The 23287-nt window shown below is 41.3% G+C and overlaps 1 protein-coding gene across 5 annotated transcripts in view; it reads right to left on the bottom strand.

The window, feature by feature from the left end:
* Window positions 1-23287, bottom strand: part of LOC131832573 (protein FAM170A-like) — a 247044-nt gene that overhangs the window by 63279 nt on the left and 160478 nt on the right. For 3 of the 5 annotated variants that reach the window (XM_059175771.1, XM_059175770.1, XM_059175772.1), the window contains 2 exons: window positions 22718-22817; window positions 21322-21471 (listed from right to left, as the gene is read on the bottom strand). In XM_059175771.1, the coding sequence (XP_059031754.1) occupies window positions 21322-21471; window positions 22718-22817 (250 nt within the window). The remainder of the gene's footprint in view (window positions 1-21321; window positions 21472-22717; window positions 22818-23287) is intronic. The other 2 variants (XM_059175773.1, XM_059175774.1) reach the window with 1 other exon arrangement.

Here is a 23287-nt window from a genome sequence, read left to right as displayed (position 1 = left end):
TGAATGTTAAATTTACCAAAATATTTTCTCTTTAGTGTTAACATAATTTTACATTTATCTTATGTTTTAATTTGATATTTTTCAATTTTAAACAAAGTCATAGATTATTTTCATCTATTTATTCTTCCATTCTTTTACTCTTATCATTAGTACACAGGCAGGGTTCTTTGTTTCCAACAACAGAATCCCTTCTAAGAAGAAATAGATTTATTAAGGGTATTAGGTAGTTTAAAGAATTTCTATCTCAGTCAAGGAACCAAATTTGGATGCTAGACAGAAGGAAAACTGCAATCAGAACAGAAATTCATTATTTTATAGTGAAAACACTACTATGGTTTTGCTAACCACTTAATATGCAATGGATCAAATATCTGAGAATTACAACAAACTTGAACCAGATTTTCAGCCACGTGCTCTTCCAGACCTACTCTCAGCCCTTTTCCACTTTGCTCTCTGTCTCAAGAGGCTGGTCTACCAAATTCCATTAACAAGCCAATGACCCATATGGATTCTTCCTGGATGGACCAGAGCAGATACCAGAAGACTGGAGAGAAAAAGAGCGAGTTTATGACATTTATTCATTTGGGTCCCTCCCTCTTCAAGTATGTTGCCTCAGGATGGCTGTTTTCCTCTATGCAACTTGCACTGCACAATTCTTTCTCCCTCTCTACTCCAGTAGAATATCCATTTTTCATTCTCTTGGGATAGGGTTAGAGGGCATCCCTACTGCTGCTAGACCATGGTTTATTTTTTTTTTTAATATTTTATTTATTTGACAGAGAGAGATCACAAGTAGGCGGAGGGGGTGTGGTGCAGGTTCCCTGCTGAGCAGAGAGCCCAATGTGGGGCTCAATCCCAGGAACCTGAGATCATGACCCAAGCTGAAGGCAGAGGCTTAACCCACTGAGCCACCCAGGCGCCCCATAGACCATGGTTCTTGCTGCATTCACTAATATCTCCAGAATACTATAACAGACCTTTACCAATGATGCCTTTATAAATAGACAGAGTGTCCTTTGTTTATCAAAACTTACGAAAACAATATTTGTATTTTTGTTATCAAAGACCTATTTTATAGCTACTCCAGAAAAATTAGAATCCTCCCTTATAGGATGCTCTATTCCTGCACTCAGCTATACATAACGTGATTTTACTTCCAAATTCCAAATCTCAGCTATAAGTCTGCCTGGGAAATCTCAGATAATATGAAGAATATTAGATGCAAAGAGTTCTGGACCTTTAGTTTTATCTTTTAAGCCTCCACAACTTAAGGGAGTACACCAGAAGGGAATAGAGTGGATATTGCATGAGCCAGCATACCATTATCTACTTCAAAGACTGATATTTACACATAAAAATTTATGAAAAGTTGACCAGCTATGAAGTGAGTCACAGTGTTTTCTACAACATTTGTCAGTATATACTTTGCCTATATTGCTTTATGCAAATATTTAGATTAGTAATCAATGAGAACAACTCAATAATAACCCAGGACATGCAAGTATTACCAATAGTATATAAAGCTTAAAAGGTCAGGTAAATATTTGCTCTGTTATTTGTAATCAGAATATATTTTTCATATTTGCAATAAATACAGTTGAAGTTTATTCTACCAAATACATCCTCAAGGATGTAGATATGACACAAGTCCCATTTCCCTTGCAAATTTCAGGGGTGCTGAAAATATTAAACAGTGGAAAGTAGACTGTGATAAAAAAGCATATGTCCAGGATGTGGCAGATTTTTAAAATGGCCACAATCCTTCATTGGAAGAGTAAGCATCTATTTCCCCAGCCCTAAATATGGATGAGCTTTGTGAATTGCTTTGGCCAATAGGATATAAGCAAACTGTGGCACAAGCAAAGATTTGAAAACTGCTCACACACCGGGACTTGCCTATTTGCCACTCCTGGGATCTCCTGCCACCATCTTCATGTGAATAAACCTTGGAAAGCCTGCTAAATAACAAGAGACAAGTGACCCAGTCATACCATCTGTTCAAGTAACTCCAGCCAATCACCAGACAAGTGTGTGAGGCCATCCTGGATAAGCTAGCCCCCAACCAACCTGCCAACTAACAGCAGATACATGAGCTACTAGACCAAGTGAGATAAGCCAAGCCCACCTGGATCAAAAGAGCCACCACAAAGCCCAGCCCAAATTGCAGACCCACCGAACTATAAACTGAAAAAGAAACTAAATAAAAATTTTAGAAGGCTAGTTTTTCAAACCACTAAGTTTTGTGGGATTTTTTTTAACACAAACAAGCTAACTGATATATAAAAAGATACCTAGGAGGGGTGTGCTGCTGTTGACTAACCTAAAAATATATAGCATTGGCTGTAGGACTGTGCAGAAAAGTGAAGCTGGAAAAGCAGTGAGGAAACTTGCAAAGGCTGACTTGTGCTACATAGGGGGAAAGCAAGTGGCAAAACTGTCACCTGCAGTAATACAGAAGACAAAGAATTTACCTGATAAGCTGTGGACATGACAAGATGGCTTCTGACCCCAATGTTGCACCAGGGTAAGGTGAGGGAAGAAAGAGTGATGCTAAAAATAAACTGTTATCAGACAGATTTTGTTTTTTTCAGACAGAATTTTTTTTAAAGATTTTTATTTATTTGACAGAGAGAGAGAGAGCGCGCGCACAAGTAGGTAGAGAGATAGGCAGAGAGAGAGGGGGGAAGCAGGCTCCCCGCCAAGCAGACACCCCGATGTGGGACTTGATCCCAGGACCCTGAGATCATGACCTGAGCTAAAGGCAGAGGCTTAACTCACTGAGCCACCCAGGTACCCCCAGACAGAATTTAAAAGGAAAATAAAGGGGTAGGACAAGTTGGGTTGGAAAACCAAATTGCTTCTCATTTCCAGTATCTCCAACTAGCAAATTATTTTCTTTTTATTCTTTCTTTTTCTCTTTCTTTTGTTTGTTTCAGAAGTATAATTTAGTGATTCATCACTTACATAAAACAACCATTGCTTTTCAGTACAAATGCTCTCCTTAATGGCTATCACCCATTTAAGCCATCCACCCCAACCCCTGCCCACCTCCCCTCCAGCAACCCTCAGTTTGCACAATACAGTTAAAATTCTGTCTTCCGGGGGTGCCTGGGTGGCTTAGTGGGTTAAGCCTCTGCCTTTGGCTCAGGTCATAGTCTCAGGGTCCTGGGATAGAGCCCCACATCTGGCTCTCTGCTCAGTGGGGAGCCTGCTTCCCCCTCTCTCTCTCTGCCTGCCTCTCTGCCTACTTGTGATCTCTCTATCTCTCTCTCTCTGTTAAATAAATAAATAAATTAATTAATATATTTAAATTCTGTCTTTTGGTTTGCCTCTTTTTTTCTTTAATCCCCCCAACCATGTTCATTTCTTTTGTTTCTTAAATTCCATGAGTGAAGTCATATGGTATTTGTCTTTATCTGACTTACTTCACTTAGCATAATACACTCTAGCTCCATCCACATCATAGCACATGGCAAGACTATATTCTTTTTCATGGCCAAGTAATAATCCATTATATATGGCATCTTCTTTATCCATTCATCAGTTGATGGAAGCTTGGGCTGTTTCCATAGTTTGGTTACTACAGACAAAGCTGCTATAAACATCAAGGTGCATGGACCCTTTCAAATCAGCGTCTTTATATCCTTTGGGTACATGAACCTAGTAGTGCAATTGCTGGATCATATGGTGGTCCTGATTTTAACTTTTTGAGAAACCTCCAAGCAGATTAGTAACAAATAAAGTGAAGAAAAAGATAAGAACAAAGATCAAATCAAGGATCTGTCTGTAAAACCCTTTGTTAAAATCCTGCAAGAGGGGCGCCTGGGTGGCTCAGTGGGTCAAAGCCTCTGCCTTCGGCTCAGGTCATGATCTCGGGGTCCTGGGATTGAGCCTCGCATGGAGCCCCGCATGGGGGTCTATGCTCAGCGGAGAGCCTGCTTCTCCCTCTCTGCCTGCCTCTCTGCCTACTTGTGATCTCTGTCTGTCAAATAAATAAATAAATAAATCTTTAAAATCCTGAAAGATTCAAGGAGGTACGAAATGGCCTCTCCAGAACATACAAAAGGCTTCTGATGGGGCGCCTGGGTGGCCCAGTTGGTTAAGCTACTGCCTTCGGCTCAGGTCATGATCCTGGAGTCCTGGGATCGAGCCCCACATCAGGCTCCCTGCTCAGCAAGGAGTCTGCTTCTCCCACTGACCTCTCTCCTCCCATGGCCTATCTCTCTCAAATAAATAAATAAAATCTTTAAAAAAAACAGATTTAAAAATAAATCTTCTGAGAAGAATAAGGGTGTGGTCACATAAAAGCTTAATCCCCCAAAAGGCATCTATTAAGTCAAGAGAGAGGCAGTCTCAAAACAACTGACATTCTGTACTTTGTTGAATAGAGTAGACTAATGTGGTATATGGAAATCCCACAGGTGTTATGGAAGACATATCAGTAAAAGTACCAGTAGATTAGAGGAAAAGGAATGAGGATTGTTAAAATAAAAGAAAAAAAAAATCTTCTGTATCTCAACTACGGGAGGAAGCAAGCTTAGAATGCTACTCAGTTGTAATTGGAGGCCATATTTGTAGGGAAAAAAACATTTCAGAGGACAGAGCCATAAGCCCAAAGGTTGGAGTCAAGATCCATAGAAAACAGTGACCAAGAAACTACTGCCAAGGAAAAGTTAAGAATTTTGTACTGGGAATCCACTTCTATAGGGAACGGGGTCCTAACCAGGACACATTCCCTGGCGCCAGAGGCAGAAGAACTAAGTGTCTGCCCCGAGGGATTCCAGAATTGCAGAAGTCAGCACCTGCTACCTGCCTCCTGTTCCTCCCTTTTTTGAATGGAAAAGTCACTTATAATTATCCTATCCTTTTCTCCCTTTGTAGGTGAGGCACAGACAATGTGTGTTTTTATTCACTGTTTTCTTTGGTTCACGACTGCAAGAGGAACACATCTAAGGAGTAACATTCAGATCTTATTTAAATCATGAGATCCTGGACCTCCAGCCTAAAACTGGAATTAAATGACACTTCTGGGGAAGAGGTACAGGGATTCTGAAGATGAGAGGAGAGTGAATTAATTGGGATCAAAGGACAAACTACAGTAGTTTATTAAAACACAATTATCCCTGTTTCGTTCAAAGGCTTTCCACTTTCCCACCCCTTAAATCTAGGTTGGTCACGTAATTTGCCTTGTAAACGAGACATGAACAAAACTGTTACATGCCCTTACCTACTTGCTGTTTCTGGGCCTTCTGCCACGGCTGCCATGTGAATACGCCCAGATTAGCCTACTGGTTGATGAGCGACATGTGGCTTAATTGCATTTATACCCCATCTGAGAGTGAGACAGCAATCAAACACGAACTAAGTTACGGAGAATCAGCCTGGCCCCACGTGAGCTGCCCTGCAACAGCTGAGGAATTAGAAAGCCCAGCCCTGTTCAGCCAAGTCCGACCTTAAAAAACAGCCTGGCACAAACTGACAAACTAAACAAAAAGATGGTTTTTTAAGCCACTCTGTTCATCACACTGGCTTGTTACACAGCAAAGGCAAACCCATAGACAAGACTAATCTACTTCCACGTAGACATCTGGATGTCATCTCGAAAGAACGACATGAAAAGTCTCCTGTACCTCCTATTGAGAAGTCTGGAAATCTAGGATTACTGACGATTAGGCGTTATGTTTGTTTGCTAAAGAGAAGACATTTTCTCGGAAAAAGCTGAAACTTAAAACTATGTCCATGCTACCTCAGAAAGGACTGTCTTAAAAACTAAAGAAAATAGATTATTACATGGGTAAAAAGAAGCTTCAAATCAGAGTTGAAATTGCATTTATACCCCATAGAACCCAGAGTTTGATAGGGGGAGGGGTGATCATGGGGAGGACATGACCTCTGGTTGACCTGCTTGCTGGCCCAAGGAATCAGAGTCCTCACTGCTCTCCTGTCCTTGACATGTATATTTTGCCCACCCTTCCCACAGTGGGAGGCATTTCCAAGGACACAGACTTGGGAGAGCAGTATGTTATTAGAATATCTGCACTGTATTCATGACTTAACCAATTTGAGACCTCTGTATAAACTTGTTAGATTTGGGGGGGCGCCTGGGTGGCTCAGTGGGTTAAAGCCTCTGCCTTCGGCTCAGGTCATGATCTCAGGTCCTGGGATCAAACCCCGCATCGAGCCCCACATCAGGCTCTCTGCTCAGCAGAAGCCAGCTTCCCCCCTCCCCCCGCCGCCTGCCTCTCTGCCTACTTGTGATCTCTCGCGATCAAATAAATAAATAAATATTTTTTAAAAATACCAATTACATGTAAAGTATTGTGCTTGACATCTTAGAAAACACAAAAGGTGTTGTATCTAACAATTGCCCCCAAAGACCATACACTTAATTGGAAGAAGGTATTTACTTATTAAAAAGCAAACTAATGTTAACACGTAATATTCGACATCACATAGGTCAGTGCTGAGTGGTGAAGAGTATAGGTTTTGGAGCCATACTGCTGAAATCTGATCCCAGGTACCTCATTTATCTGCTGTATTTTTTTTTTTTTTACATCTCTGGGGCAATCCCTTACATACCTATGCACAAAATAGGTGTTTCAAAGTACCTATCTCATAGATTATTACAGAGAATTAATATATACCAAGTGCCTACAACAGTTTAAATGTTAGCAAAGTGCTAAGCACAAAGGAAATGTTACATAAGTGCTATGTATCTAAATGTAGACAGTAAATGGCTAGGAATAATTAGCGACTCCACATGAACTGCTCTGAGAAGAGACAAAACACAGCCACCTCTAGAAAAGAAGTCAGCCAACTTCCTGGCTTTAATTTCATACTCCATCTGTTTATCGGTTTTCAGAATTGGACAAAGTTTGTGAAAAGTTTTGTTTCCTTGAATAGTCAAATTCAGTATTTTATATTAGGGATGAATTTTAATGACAAGGGAATAAGGGCATCTTAATCAGAACCCACATGTTGAGCCTGCCCTGCTTACAGATGGCTGTGGGAATCAATAAAGCTATAGCAGGTGCATTAGTGTGGAAATATGCATGTGAACTCTATCTGTGCAGAACACTAGTGCATCTCTCCTATGATACTGACATATAACATGCGTCGAGTGAATATTCTTGAAATAAATTAATGAACACATTCAAAGTAGTTTTAAATGTAAAATACTCAAGGCAGTATCAAAAAATGCAAAACGAGGGGCGCCTGGGTGGCTCAGTGGGTTAAGCCTCTGCCTTCGGCCCAGGTCATGATCCCAGGATCCTGGGATCAAGCCCTGCATCAGGCTCTCTGCTCAGCAGGAAGCCTACTTCCTTCTCTCTCTGCCTGCTTCTCTGCCTACTTGTGATCTCTGTCTGTCGAATAAATAAAGAAAATCTTTAAAAAACAAATGCAAAACTAAGTAGGTCCTGTTGTTCAGATGGGTTTTCCTTTTTTTTTTTTTTTTTTTGGTCTGCATATACATACAAAGTTCTACAGGTAAAAAATAATAATAATTCATCTCAAACTGTTAGAGATCACATTCATGTAATACTAGATTTTAGGTCGCCAGTATTTTTCTTTTTGAAGTTATTTGGGGTCCAACAGTTTTTAATGCCATGAGTCTTACAAGTGATTTTCTGTGGAGACACCTGGGTGGCTCAGTCAGTTAAGCTTCTGCCTTTGACTCTGGTCACCTTTGGCTCAGGTCATGTTCCTGGGGTCCTGAGATGGAGCTCTGCATCCGGCTCCCTGAAGGGAGTCTGCTTGTCCCTCGCCCTCTGCCCATATCCCCCATCTCCCAGCTCATGCTCTCTCTCTCTCGCCCTCTCTATAATAAATAGAATCTTTTTTTTTTTTTAAGTGACTTTCAGAAAAAGTATACAGCACTTGGTCTTGGTTTTAAAGTGTGTTCTCTGAAGGGCAGCATCAGCATCTCCTGAGTGTTTGTTAAAGATGCAAATTCTCAGGCCCCATCCCTGACCTGTTGAATCTGAAATTCTGGAAGTGGGAGCAGCAATGTGTTTTACTGAAGTCTGTAGGTGCTTCTGTCACATGCTAAATTGGGAGAATCCTGGGGTATAGCAATTTTGTGTTCCTCACTCACTCTTCTAAAGAAATGATACTGTTCTGTCTTCAAAGAAACACAATTCTCGGGTTATTTGAGGAACTTATTCCAATATCACAAAAATCAAAATACAAAAAGGCAAAGCCCACTCTTCTTTTCTGAAAACAATGGAGCAGAACTGTTCTACCAGGGAAATTTTTTCATACACTTGGGCAGTACTTTTTTATAATATATAGCTTATGCTAAATGTATTTTTGTTCTTTATTTTAGAAACTGTCGACTTAGTGAAGAGAACAAGAAATATCACATAGTACAAAGTGTAAAAGTCACCAAAGAAAAAAAGCCAAAAACTAAATAAAGGTTGAAGAAAAGGTTAATGCTGAATTTCATTTCAAATACATAAAAATTAACAAAGACATGAAATTCATCTAAAGAGGAGGCACTTGCATAGAATAAAAAATAATTTAGATGTAAAATGGAAGAAATGATTTTCCCAATTTGACTTCCATTCAGAGACACACTTGTAAATTAAAAGTAGAGATTAGGGGGGAAAAAAAGGCAGAGTGGGGGGTGGTGGCTCCTGGTTGGCTCAGTCAGTCGACCATACAACTCTTGATCTTGGGGTTGTGAGTTTGAGCCCCACAATGTGTATAAAGGCTGCTTAAAAATAAAACCATTAAGGAGAACCTGGGTGGCTCATTTGGTTAAGCAGCTGCTTCCTGATTTTGGCTTAGGTTATGATCTCAGGTTTCTGGGATCGAGCCTCCTGTTGGGCTCTGCAGTCTGAGAAAGTCTGCTTGAGGATTCTCTCTCTCTCCCAAAGCCCCTGCCCCAACTCACACATAAAGGCTTTCTCTCTGTCCCTCAAATTTTAAAATTATCTTATAATATAAAATAAAATAAAAAATCTTTAAGAAGAAAAAAAAACACAAAAAGGAATTGAGAATCACAGTCTTAAAATACTGCCAAGGCACTGTCTAAACTATTCTATTTTGGTAATTGAGCATGTGTATAGGGAACTGCACTATATTAGCCACTTTGGAATTATAATTTAGTTGAATATAGCTCTGGTTTTCACAGAGGACACAATCTGCTGGGAAAAAAAAAAAAAAAAGACATAACCACATTGCAATGAAAGTGCATGTTAAAAGCACTAGGGAGTAAACAGAAATTTCATTCCAACATGGAGAGTTATAACACCACGGTCTCAGGACAAATTCTGTAGGCAGTTTTTTTCAGCTAGGCCACAAAAACAGAGCTCCAGGGAGACAAATGATGTTGGTACAGGTCTAGTACCATGCCTCAAGTACAGGAGGTACTCTGCAAACAGTTGTTATTCAACCTTACAGTAAATTCTATTATGTTTACTTCCATCTTTCCTTGGAAATACTGGCTCCTTACGTAGCTGTATTCATGGACCAAAGAAAAGGAGTTAGTGGACAAGAAAAAGTAAAGACACAAGTGGCAACGACAGCAACAACAAAGACTGTGCATTGTAAATGGCTTTCAGTGAGAAACAATGAGAGACTATGGGACACACAATAATGAAACTATTAGTATAAATCAGTGTACCGGGAGAATTTATTGAACTCCAATAGTACGTAAAACTCTAGAACATGTTATCATGCACTGTTAGGGGACACAAAAACCTGCAAAGCTGGGACTGTGTGTCTGCTGAACGAGAGGATAAGACATGTGTAAGAAGTATATGAAAACTGAATACGAGGTGATAAGTGCCCATTTTATGGGGGACAATGAAGACTACAGGGTCAAGATCAATGAAACGAGAGATTTATATTGGCAGGTGGTGTTGGGAGTTTTCTAGGTTGGATTGGGATTCCTTGTTATGCTGCATTTTTAGGATAAAATCATTTTTTTCCTTAGATTTTATTTATTAGAGAGAGAGTGCCCGCATATGTTGGGGGAGGGGCAGAAAGAGTGGGAGAAGCAGGCTCCCCGCTGAGCAGGGAGCCTGAGGCGGGCTGATCCCAGGATTCTGAGATCATGATCTGAGCCAAAGGCGGACATTTAATCAACTAAGCCACCCAGGCACCCCTGGGATAAAATCATTACCTCTGTGGCTTCTCCCATTTCCAATTTCTTCCCATGCTCCTTAAACCCCAAATGTCGAAAAGCTCACAGTACTAAGGTGAAAGGTATATGATGGGGAAAATTATGAAAATCGTAAATGAGGAGAGAAAGGGATATCATCCGTTATCCTTGGCAAGAAACAACCAACCAAATAAGTGGGTAAGGGCCAAGCCAGAGGAGGAAGGCAGGAGGAGATTATACTCTACAAGACATCAATGGTTCTCAGTAAAAACAAAACCCAAATCTACAGAACTAATTGCAATTGCCACCAAGTTTTCCAGTGGAACTGTATTTTTTTTCCTACTAACTCACATTCACATATCCTGAATGGTTTAAGAAATGATTTTACATGCATTCTATTATTAATTCGCACAGCAAACATGGGTGGAAACAGCTGCTGTGGGAACTTACATGACTCGAGCAAAGGCTAACAGTAGGACAAGGCCAGGACTTTGAGTCAGATATTCAAAATCATGTTTTGAAGAGCCGAAAATGAAGATATCTCCTAACTATATTTAATACCAGAAAAGGAACGTTCCAACAGAGGAGTAACACTCACCTACTCAATAGCACCAGCAGCACCAACCGTGCAATCAGTGTTTTCCTGTCTACCTGGACGATCTCCCTGGCCCAGCTGGTGAGTCCTAAGACCTGTATATTATTCTATGGGTTTCTGATGTCAATACTTCAAACCAATACTATAAGGAGAGAAGGACACCCTGGGTCAGCCCAGAAAAGACAATAGCGTTTCTACTTCTCTCTCTCTTTCTCTTCAGCATCCCAACTCCCATGGTCTGAGGAATTCTGGCCATATGCAGAAGCCATATAGAATTGTTCTAGAAGACGGTCCCATTGGTCTCCCAGCAGACACCCAGCGTCCTCACCAGATGCTTGAGGGAGCCTTCACCAGGCTCTGACAGCGACATAACAGAGCCTGAGCAGTAATAGGCGAGTTGAATGCAGGCAGCCCTCAGAGCCAAAAAAGCCAAAAAGAAGTGTTACTGTTTTAAGTTATTAAGCTTTAAGGCAATTTGTTGTACAGAAAAATAACAACCAGCACCTCATTTTTTATCTGAGTTGTTTCTTTAGAGAAGGCAATTAGTTCAATTTGTAGGCTCTCTGTGCGAAGCCAGCCAGGAGATAAATATGTAGCACCTGGTCGGGTCTGAGACCTCGTTGTGCAGAGAGCTACATCATTTGGGGACCCAGTGCCAAATGAAAATGTGGGGCCCCTGTGCAGAAAGCAGGAAAGAAGTGCTGTTACATATACATAAAATGCCTCCTCCTTCCTGTTACAGTCTGTATCTGTTTGCTTTTGTTGTTCCATGGCATTTTCAGAAGAGCCTAATTTACATTTTAAATTTTGAACATTTTTTTCTTTTTTTTAACTCTTCATCTTTTATTACACAATGCTCATTTCAAAGGCAAATAAATATCCAAAGACTTAACTTATGGGTGGAATCACCAGGATTACAATTCATATTACTGCGATTCCCGCCCAAAGGGTACCACAAGCCCACCAAGGGAGAGAAATACAAGCCAGACTCAGAAAATCTGGAATGTGAGAGTGAGAACCTATCCTTAGGGACAGAGCCAGCCTAGGGAGCGCTCTGGGATGTAAGGACTGTGGCACGAGGGTGGACCCTCACAGGTGGCACAAGCCTGAGACCGTCCAGCAACGGAGACTGCACCCGTGCTCACTGAGCCTGCGGCAGACACAGGAACGATGCCTCAGAGGGCACAGGGTCTGGAGAAGTCAAGTTCCGTGTCTCACTGCTCGGTGGGCTGTTCCACCAGGATAGATGGGCCACCCCCGAGGATATTTAAACCTTTGTCCTGAGAGGCACTCAAACCTCCACGAGGAGTGGGAACCAAGCCAGTTTCAGCAACCAGCGGATGGACCACTGGGTAAGTGCTGCTAGTCTGGGGTGGGAACTGTTGATGTTCTAACAGGTTCTAGTTACTGTAAGGGCACACATCCACGCTGAGCTTCCCTGCACCCGTGACCACGCTCCTGTTGGGGAAAGGCTGGCAGAGGTTACGGGGTGGGGAGTGGGGAAAAGGAGGCTGCAGGGGCCAGGATGCCAGAAAATCAGGGAGCTAGGAAGCAGGGACAACCATCCAGGGAGGCTTCAGAGGAGTTGGGTGGCTGTGAGGCTCCAGGGCCCCATGCTTGCTCCATTGTCCCCTAAGACTTGCAAACCCTGGAAGCAACATGCAGTGTGTGCCATTGGGAAGGGAAACAGTCAGTAAGAAGTTATACATGTAATTAATATCATAAGAGAAGTCCAAGGCGCAATGGGGGCCAGTGGAGCTGGGGGGGGGGTCATCTTTGAAGTATGTAGAAAGACTACTCCTCTTTCAGATGCGACCATTAGGAGGAGCTTATTTCCTGGTATCTTGCTTTGTGGGAGGGACAGGAGCAAGGTTGAGCAGGGACATGGAGAAAGGGCAGAAGAAGGGAAGGGCATTTCTAGCAGAAACAAGAAGCATGGACCACAGTACTGTCTCTTGAACAGAAGCTACTTTTATAAGTAACACAAACCCAATGCTCACATACTTAGGGGAAAAAAAGCAGGTTCTGCCTGACAAGAGGATGTGACGACTCTAAAATGCAAACCAGGAACACTGTCTCAGAAGAACAGAGGAGGAGAATAGAGACAAAACAAGTGTTCTTCCCAAACGCAGAGTCTGAAATGAGGACACACATGCGACCAGTTCTTCTGGAAGTTATTGCAGAAAGTGCCGTGTGGAAATGGGGATGTAAGGCGGAGAAAGAAAGATAAGTAATGAAGTTAGTTTTGCTCTGTGGGTAACTGCCACTTACCCCCCTTCAGCCTGGAGAGACAGGACAGAAACCCCCTCAGAGTTGTCTCCTGTGTGTAAGTAAGGAAGCTCTGGTGTTTTCACAAACTCCCATCCTTCATCAGTGAGGCATTGCCCCAGGGGAGCTAACAGTTCCCCAGCACTGTTGGTCTGTGGCACGTGTGGCAACAGCACACTGCCAGGACCCAGAAATGCCTCTATCAGAGACCAGGGGTGCTGCTGGCATCCCTCCTGTAGGTGAACTTCTGGGCAGGTGGAGGAGGTGTGGGTGGGCCACTGCTGCCCACCCCTCTGACTGAACTGTTCCCTTAGCTGAGGTAAGGAAATGTAAATGAGAACAGCAGAAAATTCTGAAGAAAACCAGGACCTAAAAAGGGAGAGATACAGGGGTAGCTGGTGCTTCCTTGTTCTCCAATGAAAGTCATGGAATCGCAGAGTTTTAGTGTTCAGTATTTCAACCACCACCTTCCATGACAAAACTGTGTTTGCCAAGGGCTAAGTCCCTTGTCCAGAATTTCACAGCCATTATGGGCATGAGTCTTCTCACATTTGTTTCAGCCTACTTTCTACTATTACACACCTGTTCGCGAACATGGCTTTCACCTTGAGAAGAAACAAAAAGAATAGATGGGGATGGCATGATCATCTTCATGCAGACAGGACATAAGCAGCTACTGGAGAGTGGGTTTACAAGGGAAGCCAAAACAGCAGCCAGATGAGAAGACCTCCACCTTCCTGAATTACCCGTGAATATTTATCCCCAAGAACTCACCCTTTCTCCATCTTCATATCCTCTACAATTCTGGAGAACTAGAAGTAACGGAAAATGTTTCACAGAATATTGCTAATGTGCCTTATAAGTACACTGAGGTACATAACACACAAATAAGGAATACGAGATTTTCCCTACTTTAGAAATAAAGAGTGAGACTGAATCATTGAGGGTAGTCAGGTATCAGTAATCTTCCAAGTAATAAGTTAGCATATGCCAGAGGAACAAAACACTACTAAGCCCAGATACATCACGGGCTTCTAAGAAATGACTTAACGAGCTAAAAAAATCAAAAGTAACACAATATTTAATCATTTATAGAAGGACAATGTTCTTGGAACTGTCCTTTAATAGCAGTCTAAAATTATATCCCCTAATGTAAGAACATGGTTTTGGCCACTGGAGTGGTTCTGTAGGCACAATGATTTATCCAGGGAGCAAAAAAAGATTTGAAGTAGTAAAACCTTAAATTTGAAAGGTTATCTTCTCTGCCTGGACAATACCTATATATGAGGGCCAAAATATAACTTGAACAAATAATAGAATATCTACAAATTAAGGACACACTGTAAAGTGACCAAAATTTTTAAAAATAAGGTGAGTACAATTTTTCTTTAACAATACTGACTACATCCCTGAGGGCACATGTAAGAATAAGTCACTGTAATCACTACCATGAGCAATCTTAAAAAGAAAAATGCTACAGAGAAGTTATTTTAATGGTAGTTATGTCTTTTAGAGACACAGGTAAGCTTCTGACATATATTTCAACTGTCCCTATAAACTTCCCAAAATGATACACCATGCCCAAATCTTTCTATTTAAACAGCTTCAAAAGATCACAGTCAATCTCACACAGCTCAAATATTTTTTTAATTCAACTTTTGTCAAATTGATTTATGATTCTGAATTGGACTTATGTCAATTTGATTTATGTTTCTGCTCTCGGTCGATGCTATGTGTACTTACTATAACTGAGTTGTCACAGAGGGAAGGGGATCCACATGGACAGAGACGATATACCTCCCTAAGGGCCATTAACTGGAAATAACAGAGCAGGCCTCACCCTTCGCTTTCAATGGCCCCCGAGCTTCCAGAAACATGTATCTTGCAGTACCGGGCACAGATCAGAAGCGTGGAGTCCAGGGAGATAAGCTAGTAGATATACGCTATTCTTTTGGGGAAGGTAATGTCTCCCATAAAGTTCCTTTTAACTTTTAAGGAATGGCTGAGTTAAGAAACCGTTTAAAACTCATTACCTATGACCATTAAGTGATAATACATTTTGGTTCAGCTTGTCTTGCTACAGAGTGAGAGCCTTCATGGGTGTCTTAATTTTTCCCACTTTAATATAGACATTTTCCCCATGCCAGGGAGAAATAGTTTGCAAGGTTTTGTGGAGGAAAAAAAAAAAAGTGTGAGACAATATTGCACCATCAGCACTCACATAAAATGAAGTTCTTAGCCAACAAACTTGAGGACTTGACAATAAATGATCTACCCTTTCAGGAGCAAGATTGTGATTTTGCTATTAACAACTCTTGGCCAAGATGTACAGTCCTATTTTCCACTTGTGATCTGCCATTTTCACACATAATCTCCAATTTATTTGATGTCCTGCTAAGTATAATTTAACTCTCTTCTTTCTTTTTATTGTTAGTTCATTACTATATTTGACTTCTACAAATCTAAACTAAAATGTGAACCATAGATCTCTATAGATATACATCAAGTAGAGAGGTCTGTCAATATTTTCTTTGATCACTGCCAAACAGTGCAGTGATAAGATTCCCAAAATGACCTTGTGCTTATATTTAATTTTCAGAAAACACACTCTAACAATTATGGCATAACTTCTACAAATATCCACTGTTGCTACCTCCCGGGAAACCATGAAAAGTCAGCTTGAAAAAAACACGTTTTGAAAATATTTGAAGGGAAAATTGTTTCCACTTAATATCTACAGACAACAGAATCGAACATGATTTTAAGCCCATAACAATGCCAGAAAATGTACTTATCTAAGTAGATTCTCAGGTACAAAACAGGACCATTAAAACTTTACCTTTTCGGGGTACCTGGGTAGCTCAGTGGGTTAAAGCCTCTGCCTTCGGCTTGGGTCATGATTCCAGGGTCCTGGGATCGAGCCCGGCATTGGGTTCTCTGCTCAGCGGGGTCCTGCTTCCCCTCCACTCGGCTGCCTCTCTGCCTACTTATAATCTCTGTTTGTCAAACAAAAAAATAAAATCTTTAAAAAAAATAAATAAACTTTACTTTTTCTGTAAACTTAAAGTTGGGACCACTAACCACTCCATCCACTTTACTCCCTTCAGCGAGCAACTCTTAGAGAATAGGGTATCCAGAAAGTTATGAAAGTTTACTCTTCATAGATCTTCAATCAAGAAAACAGCCTTATCTCTGGCCAGTTTATAAGTAGTTCTCTAATTGGAGAGAATCCCCTAAACCAGCCATAAAGCCTAATCTATCCCTAGAATTTATATAAATTAGATACTGATCTCAGAGGATTTCTGGCAGTCTGAACTATACTTGCCAGTAAGCAGTAAGCTTCTGATACTATGAAACTGATACTATGAAACTAAGGAACTCTGTCCTTCCTCAAATTCCTCAAATTAGCAAATACTATAGCACTCCAAAGCAATACTGAATTCTAGTAAGGACTGCTGAAATTTTCTTGAACTTTCAGTATTAAGACCAGGCAAGGCCCCCAGACAAAAAAAAAAAGCTGGGGGACTCATTTTCCACAACTTGCACCGTAGGCACACAATTCAAACTTGTGTCTTAATAGAACAACAAATGTTGACAGGTTTTAGACAATGTTGTTAGGGTGACAGTGCCATAGTCCTCTTCTGTGACCTGCCCCATACCTATGGCTTTCAGCACCTCACCGTCCACTGTTCCATCAGGGAGGTAATAAAGGCCGTTAATAGCCTTGGAAGAAAGCGATGATTAGATGCAGAATATTCTGACAAATACATTTTGTTTCATGTTATATCACGAAATTTAATCAGTTATTTAGCTGGTTCTTCTAAGACTACTTCCTCTGACCTTTCCACAGCGCATGCAGTGCCTTAGGATAGAAGGAATTCCTCACTGAGTCTTCCATGTTACTGCAGTACAATAGGTGTCACAGTGAAAGCCGATCAGTCTGCATAGGAAAATGTTTTTCCAAAGGAGTTGAAGGACTCACACTCTGCATGGTGCTTTTCTTTCTCATTAAGCCTGACATTTCAGTGCTTTGTTGCAAATTAAAAACACATGATTGCCCTGGACTGTCAGTGTGAAGTTTTGCCCAATACACAGAACACATTGCAGAAAAAAAAAAAAAAAAAAAAAAAGAAACAGAAAAAGAAAAAGAAAGAAAGAGAGAGAGAAAGAAAGCAAGACCCCGCTGAGCAGAGAACCCAATGCCGGGCTCGATCCCAGGACCCTGGAATCATGAGTGGGTGACAGAGTTCTTTAAAGTGTACTTGGGAGCTAAGGTTCACTTTATGACCATGACCGAGTAGCAGCAAGAGCTGAGCCAGTTTTCAGACAGCTGTGGGCAGCTGCTAGACTACTGACTACCAGACCGGCCTACAAAATAGATAGATCAACCAGAGCACCAAGCACATTTGCTTTGTCTACTCTTCATTCCAAATTAGCCTGCCTTTTCCACAGGCAAAGGTTTTGTTTAAGTTCTGTGATTTACATTTTGACCCCCATTTCAAACAAGCATCTGCTTCATTTTTACAAGTGGGGATCTAACCAGAGAGTGCTGGCAAGCCCCTGGAAAAACAGAGCAATGGTCTGTTAGGGGTGGGATGGCTGTTGGACCAAGTGAAACTATCATTATGATGGAAGGCTTGGATTGGCTCTGGAAGTTGAAAGGGTGAGAGCACAGGCACAGGTCACTGGGATCTTTTCATACAGTCTTACATCTCTTTTGTTTTACTGATAGATGTCGAAAATTAGTGTGTATTTTTTGTAAACATAACAGTTGTTGCCCTATTTAGGAACTACACCAGAATCGGGAATGCTACTCTGAAAAAGTACTTGGAGATCACCCGCGGAAATTATCATAATTTGTCGACATTAATGCTGACATACCTATTAAGTTTCCATTAGGTATACGGATACACATTTAGAAATACTACAAATTTTTGATTCCTATAATTAAAATAGAATTTTCTCATGTAAAATACTCATTTATCTGTCACCGAAGCCTCTTGTAGAACGTACTAGGAAATACATTTCTATTTAATTTACTTACTTATTTACCCTTAGAAATAATAGGCATGGATCCAGTGAGGCAAGTTATGAGGAAGAGCCAGAAAAATCATGTTCTGAGTATAAATAGCCTATTCTACTATATGTGATAAATAGCTACACCAGATTAATTTAAGAGAGCTCTACAAAGATGGTCTGAGAGATACAATAGTCTCATTATTTTATAATTAATGGATTTAACATCACTTTATAATTTCTATTTCTACATTTTTCCCCTTTACCTGGATGTAAGTATGCTCAAAATTTAGGAATCAAATTTACTTTAACAAGTATGAGATGTTCCTATTTGTTTTGAAACATAATTGCTCCCTAAAAAACATGTAACATAGTAACACGTAACGTAACAGGTAACATAAAAAGAATTCAAATGCTAGGTAGAATATCTGCATTTTGCAATTCATGTCATCTCTGGTAAGAAAGCATTCGCAAATTATATCCATTAAAATAAAGGAGTGACAGTTTAATAAGCTAATATTATTTAAGGAATTAATCAACATGGTCCATTGGCTACCCATGGCTATGTAGCAAAATGAGTGGCTGAAAGCGATGAACATTGATTACCTTCCAATTTCTGTGGACTGCAGGTGCAGCTTAGCTTGGTGCCTCTGGCTCAGGGTCTTTGATGAAATTATAGTCAAGCTGTTGCCTAGGGACATGTTCTTACCACAAGACTGGAATGGGAAGATGCCCTTTCAGTGTGGTTCCTGAGGCTGTTGGCAGGTCTCAGGACACTCACATCCCAGTGCACGTGTCCCTCCCTGCACCTCTGCCTCACAACACAGCGACTTGTTTCTGCACAGAGTAAGTGATGCAAGAAAGAAGAGAATGTCCAAAATGGAAGCCATAGCCTTTTCTCACACAGTCTTGGTAGTGAACCCCATACTGCTTACTATATTCTTTTCTTTTTTTTTTTTAAGATTTATTTGTGCGAGTAAGACAGAGCCCAAGGGAAGAGCAGAGGGAAAATACAAACTCTGCACACTGCTGTGGGTATGGAGCCTGATGCATGGCTTGATCTCAGGACCCTGAGATCATGACCTCAGTGGAAACGAAGAGTCCTGCACTCAGCTGAGTGCCCTACTATGTTCTTTTCATGAGGAAGTCTGTAAGTCCAGCTCACACTCAAGGGAAAGGGGCTGAACTAGAGGGTGTGGATCAGTCACATAATATATATAAATAATATATTATAATATGCTATTTATATAAATATATATTTATTTATAAAAGTTATAAAATTTATATATTATACATATAAATTTATATATGTATTTATATATTATATATAAATTTGTTTATATAAAATATATATATAGTATATTATTATACTATATATATATTATATATATCAATGATATTTATTTATTAGACATGGGATCAGATCCCATGACAAGGGATCATCTGGGTGAAGGCAGAGATGCCTTTCACATAGTGTGTTGAAACTCTTTTGAAAATATATCCCTTAGGTCTTGGTTCTGTTTAATCAGCATCTATTTCTCGTTGGTAGTAATTTATTCAAATATTCTGTATCAATATGGTATCTCATTAATTCCTGGACTGAAGGCTCCACTAAGTACATTTAAATATAATGTTTTACTCCAAATAGAGTAAGTTATGTCTCCTGACGTGGGCCATTTCCCATGCTGTAAAAAATGAATCTGAACTTAATACACTACTTACAATTGCCGTCTAGTGGAATCCTTAATTATCAAACACTTGCTAAAGGCCCTTAGATTGTTTGGAAATGAGATTATGAAATCCTCCAGTAAAGTCTTAGTAAGCTCCAGTTTGAATCATAAATCAAAGCTGATGAAGAATAACTTCCATTTCAGTTTGGCAAGAATACTTTTCTGGTTCAGCGGAAGGGGATTAAAGTATGGATGGAAACAGACAGAAAATATAAAAGACCTGGAAAAGTTGATTTGATCCAGATCTACCATTGCCTCAGTTTTTTTTTTTTAATAAAAGAGGGGAAAAAAAAGCATCAATCAAAAATGGGTTATACCATCTATACTTGCCATTCCGATAGCTGTCATTCAATTGTTATTTCTCAAGGTAGAAAGTTTTACTCAAATCCTCCTCCAAATTACTTATATTGTTTTTATACAAGCATCATCAAGGATTGAATTTCAAATCCAATAATGAGTCACCACTTCTGGCCCTTAACAGTTAATGGAGGGATCTTTTCTATACATTCCATATTGGGCTGTTACATTTTCGGCTCTTACGTGAAACATAACTAATGGTATCAGATCGTCAGAATCACATTGGATCCCAACTGCCAATATTTTTTTTAAAAGATTTTATTTATTTATTAGACAGAGATCAAAAGTAGGTAGAGAGGTAGGCAGAGTGAGAGAGAGAGAGAGAGAGAGGGAAGCAGGCTCCCCACTGAGCAGAGAGCCCAATGTGGTGCTTGATCCCAGGACCCCGAGATCATGACATGAGCCAAAACCAAGTGTTGGCTGCCCAAATGACTGAGCCACCCAGGAGAACCTGATGAGTGTTACTGACGATGGTGCAAGGTGATGGCAGATGAGTGTGTGCATGCGTATTCCACAGTGTGGCAGAGCATATGAACAAGTGCAGGACTGGTGCCTTTTCTTGTCATGAGACAACAGGTCTTAGAGTGTTACCAGAAGTGACCTGAGCTCCCCAAACATGCAGCTCTGTGAAGTGCCAATGTCTTCGTGTATGAAGTGGCACATGGATGAGTAAGGCTCTCTATGAAGGTGCACCCCTCTCAGGGTGTACCAATTTTCCACAATTTGGCTTAGTGTGAGGTAGTTAAACCAGGTGATTGGTGTGAGGGGATGTAAATTCTGTATGGCATTAGTGTGTAAATGGGTGAGTCTGATTGTGTGAAGGAGTGAGGGTATGAGGGCATAGCTGCGCCCTCACATACAAGAGAATGGGAAGATTGATGAAGAATGGAGGCATGTCTAAAAGCAAAGGGAAGGAGAAATGGGACCATAACTGGTAGGAAGGCAGACGGATGCAGGAGTGTGTGTGAGGAGTCTATGCTCACCTGAGGGGGAAGACTATGATGAAAGGCCCACACCAGCACAGTGCTCTTCCCGGCCCCCAGCTGTCCCAGCACTCTCACGAGTAACTGGGTCCTAACCCTGGAGGCACATTCCCATTTGTCCCTCTGCAGAGCCTTCAGTCTTAGTGCCTCTGCCCTGAAGCCCTCTTCAGATTTTTAAGTGGAGAATAAATTAGAGGGCTTGGGCTGAGCAGCTCAGTTGTACCTCCCATCCATGCTCAGACCCCACCTGTGTATTTCCCTTACCATCCTCATTAGCAGGAATCAGCTGAGATAGAGAGGAGACACAGGAGAAGTACTGTGAGGCAGAGGATTGTTGTTCTGCTACCTCACCACCAGGAGGGACCACGGCAGAGGACTTAGGATGGGCTGCATCCTCATGGGTCGTCTTGAATTCTGGTGAATGGAATAAAAATAAAACAATATATTGAGATGCGGCATCTTCTGGAGTCTGCATCCTTTCAAAAGAGCCACACTGAGTAAACACTCTAAGTTAGACAACATTACCACACATGACATTTGCTCTCACAGAGCAAGTGTCTGAGTGCTATGCTTTGAGGTGTGTACATGGTCTAGCTATGTGGGAATGAGGGTGTGGTGTGTCTTGTGGAGTTGCAAGTGTGTTTTGGGACACGGCTGGTGAGTGGTTGGTTTTTTCTTTCTTTCTTGTTTTTTTTTTTCAGTGTTTTGTTTATTTGAGAGAGACAGGAGGGGTGGAGGGAGAGGGACAAGCAGACTCTCTGCTGAACATGGAGCCTGACGCGGGGCTTGATCACATGATGCCGAGATCATGACCTGAGCCAAAACCAAGCATTGCCTGCCCAAATGACTGAGCCACCCAGGAGCCCCTGATGAGTACTTCTGATGATGTTGCAAGATGACGGGAGATGAGTGTGTGCATGCATACTCCACAGTGTGACAGAGCATATGAACGAGAGCAGGACTGGTGCTGTTTCGTGTCTTGAGACAACAGGACTTAGAGCGTTACCAGAAGTGACCTGAGCTCCCCGAACATGTAGCTCTGTGCAGTGCCGATGTCTTCATGCATGAAGCAGCACGTGGATGAGAAGGGCTCTATAGGAAAGTGTATCCCTCTCAGGGTGTACCAATTTTCCGGTTTGGCTTAATGTGAGGGAGTTAAACCAGGTGATTGGTGTGAGGGGATGTAAATTCCGTATGGCATTAGTGTGTACATGGCTGAGTCTCATTGTGTGAAGGAGTAAGGGTATGAGGGCATAGCTGCGCCCACATATCCTAGAGAACAGGAAGACTGATGAAGAATGAAGGCATGTCTAAAAGCAAAGGGAAGGAGAAATGGGACCATAACTGGTAGGAAGGCAGACGGATGCAGGAGTGTGTGTGAGGAGTCTATGCTCACCTGAGGGGGAAGACTGTGATGAAAGGCCCACACCAGCACAGTGCTCTTCCCGGCCCCCAGCTGTCCCAGCACTCTCACGAGTAACTGGGTCCTAACCCTGGAGGCACATTCCCATTTGTCCCTCTGCAGAGCCTTCAGTCTTAGTGCCTCTGCCCTGAAGCCCTCTTCAGATTTTTATGTGGAGAATAAATTAGAGGGCTTGGGCTGAACAGCTCAGTTGTACCTCCCATCCATGCTCAGACCCCACCTGTGTATTTCCCTTACCATCCTCATTAGCAGGAATCAGCTTAGATAGAGAGGAGACACAGGAGAAGTACTGTGAGGCAGAGGAGTTAGGCTGAGCCGCATCCTCTTGAGTCTTCCTCTTGAATTCCGGTGAATGGAATAAAAATAAAACAATATATTGAGATGCAGCATTTTCTGGAGTCTGTATCCTTTCAAAAGAGCCACATTGAGTGAACACTCTAAGTTAGACAACATTATCACACATGACACTTGCTCTCACAGAAATTAAGTGATTTTCTCAGTAGAAAACTCTAGTATTAAGGTGAGTTTACCAATTAAAACTTCACTTACTCCCAAAGAGAAGTAAATAACAATGATCAAAATTGCATTTATGGTGGATGCCCATAATACTGAGTACCTTGCATGTGGGATTTCTGGAGATGTGTAAAGAACACTGAATATGTAGAAAGAACCATGTCTATAAAATAGTATGGAGTCACTAAAGTTGGATATTTTCAGCTTGATTTTCCTCAGGAGAAACTGTAATTAAGGAGCATGGGGTACAGGTTTTATGAAGAACTCTGCATGTGTATCTATCTACTTCTATGT

This window comes from Mustela lutreola, chromosome 5 (genome assembly GCF_030435805.1).
Source record: "Mustela lutreola isolate mMusLut2 chromosome 5, mMusLut2.pri, whole genome shotgun sequence".
NCBI classification, from domain to species: domain Eukaryota; kingdom Metazoa; phylum Chordata; class Mammalia; order Carnivora; family Mustelidae; genus Mustela; species Mustela lutreola.
The sequence above is the reverse complement of the archived record's forward strand: the minus strand, read 5'-3'. Positions and strand labels throughout refer to the sequence as shown.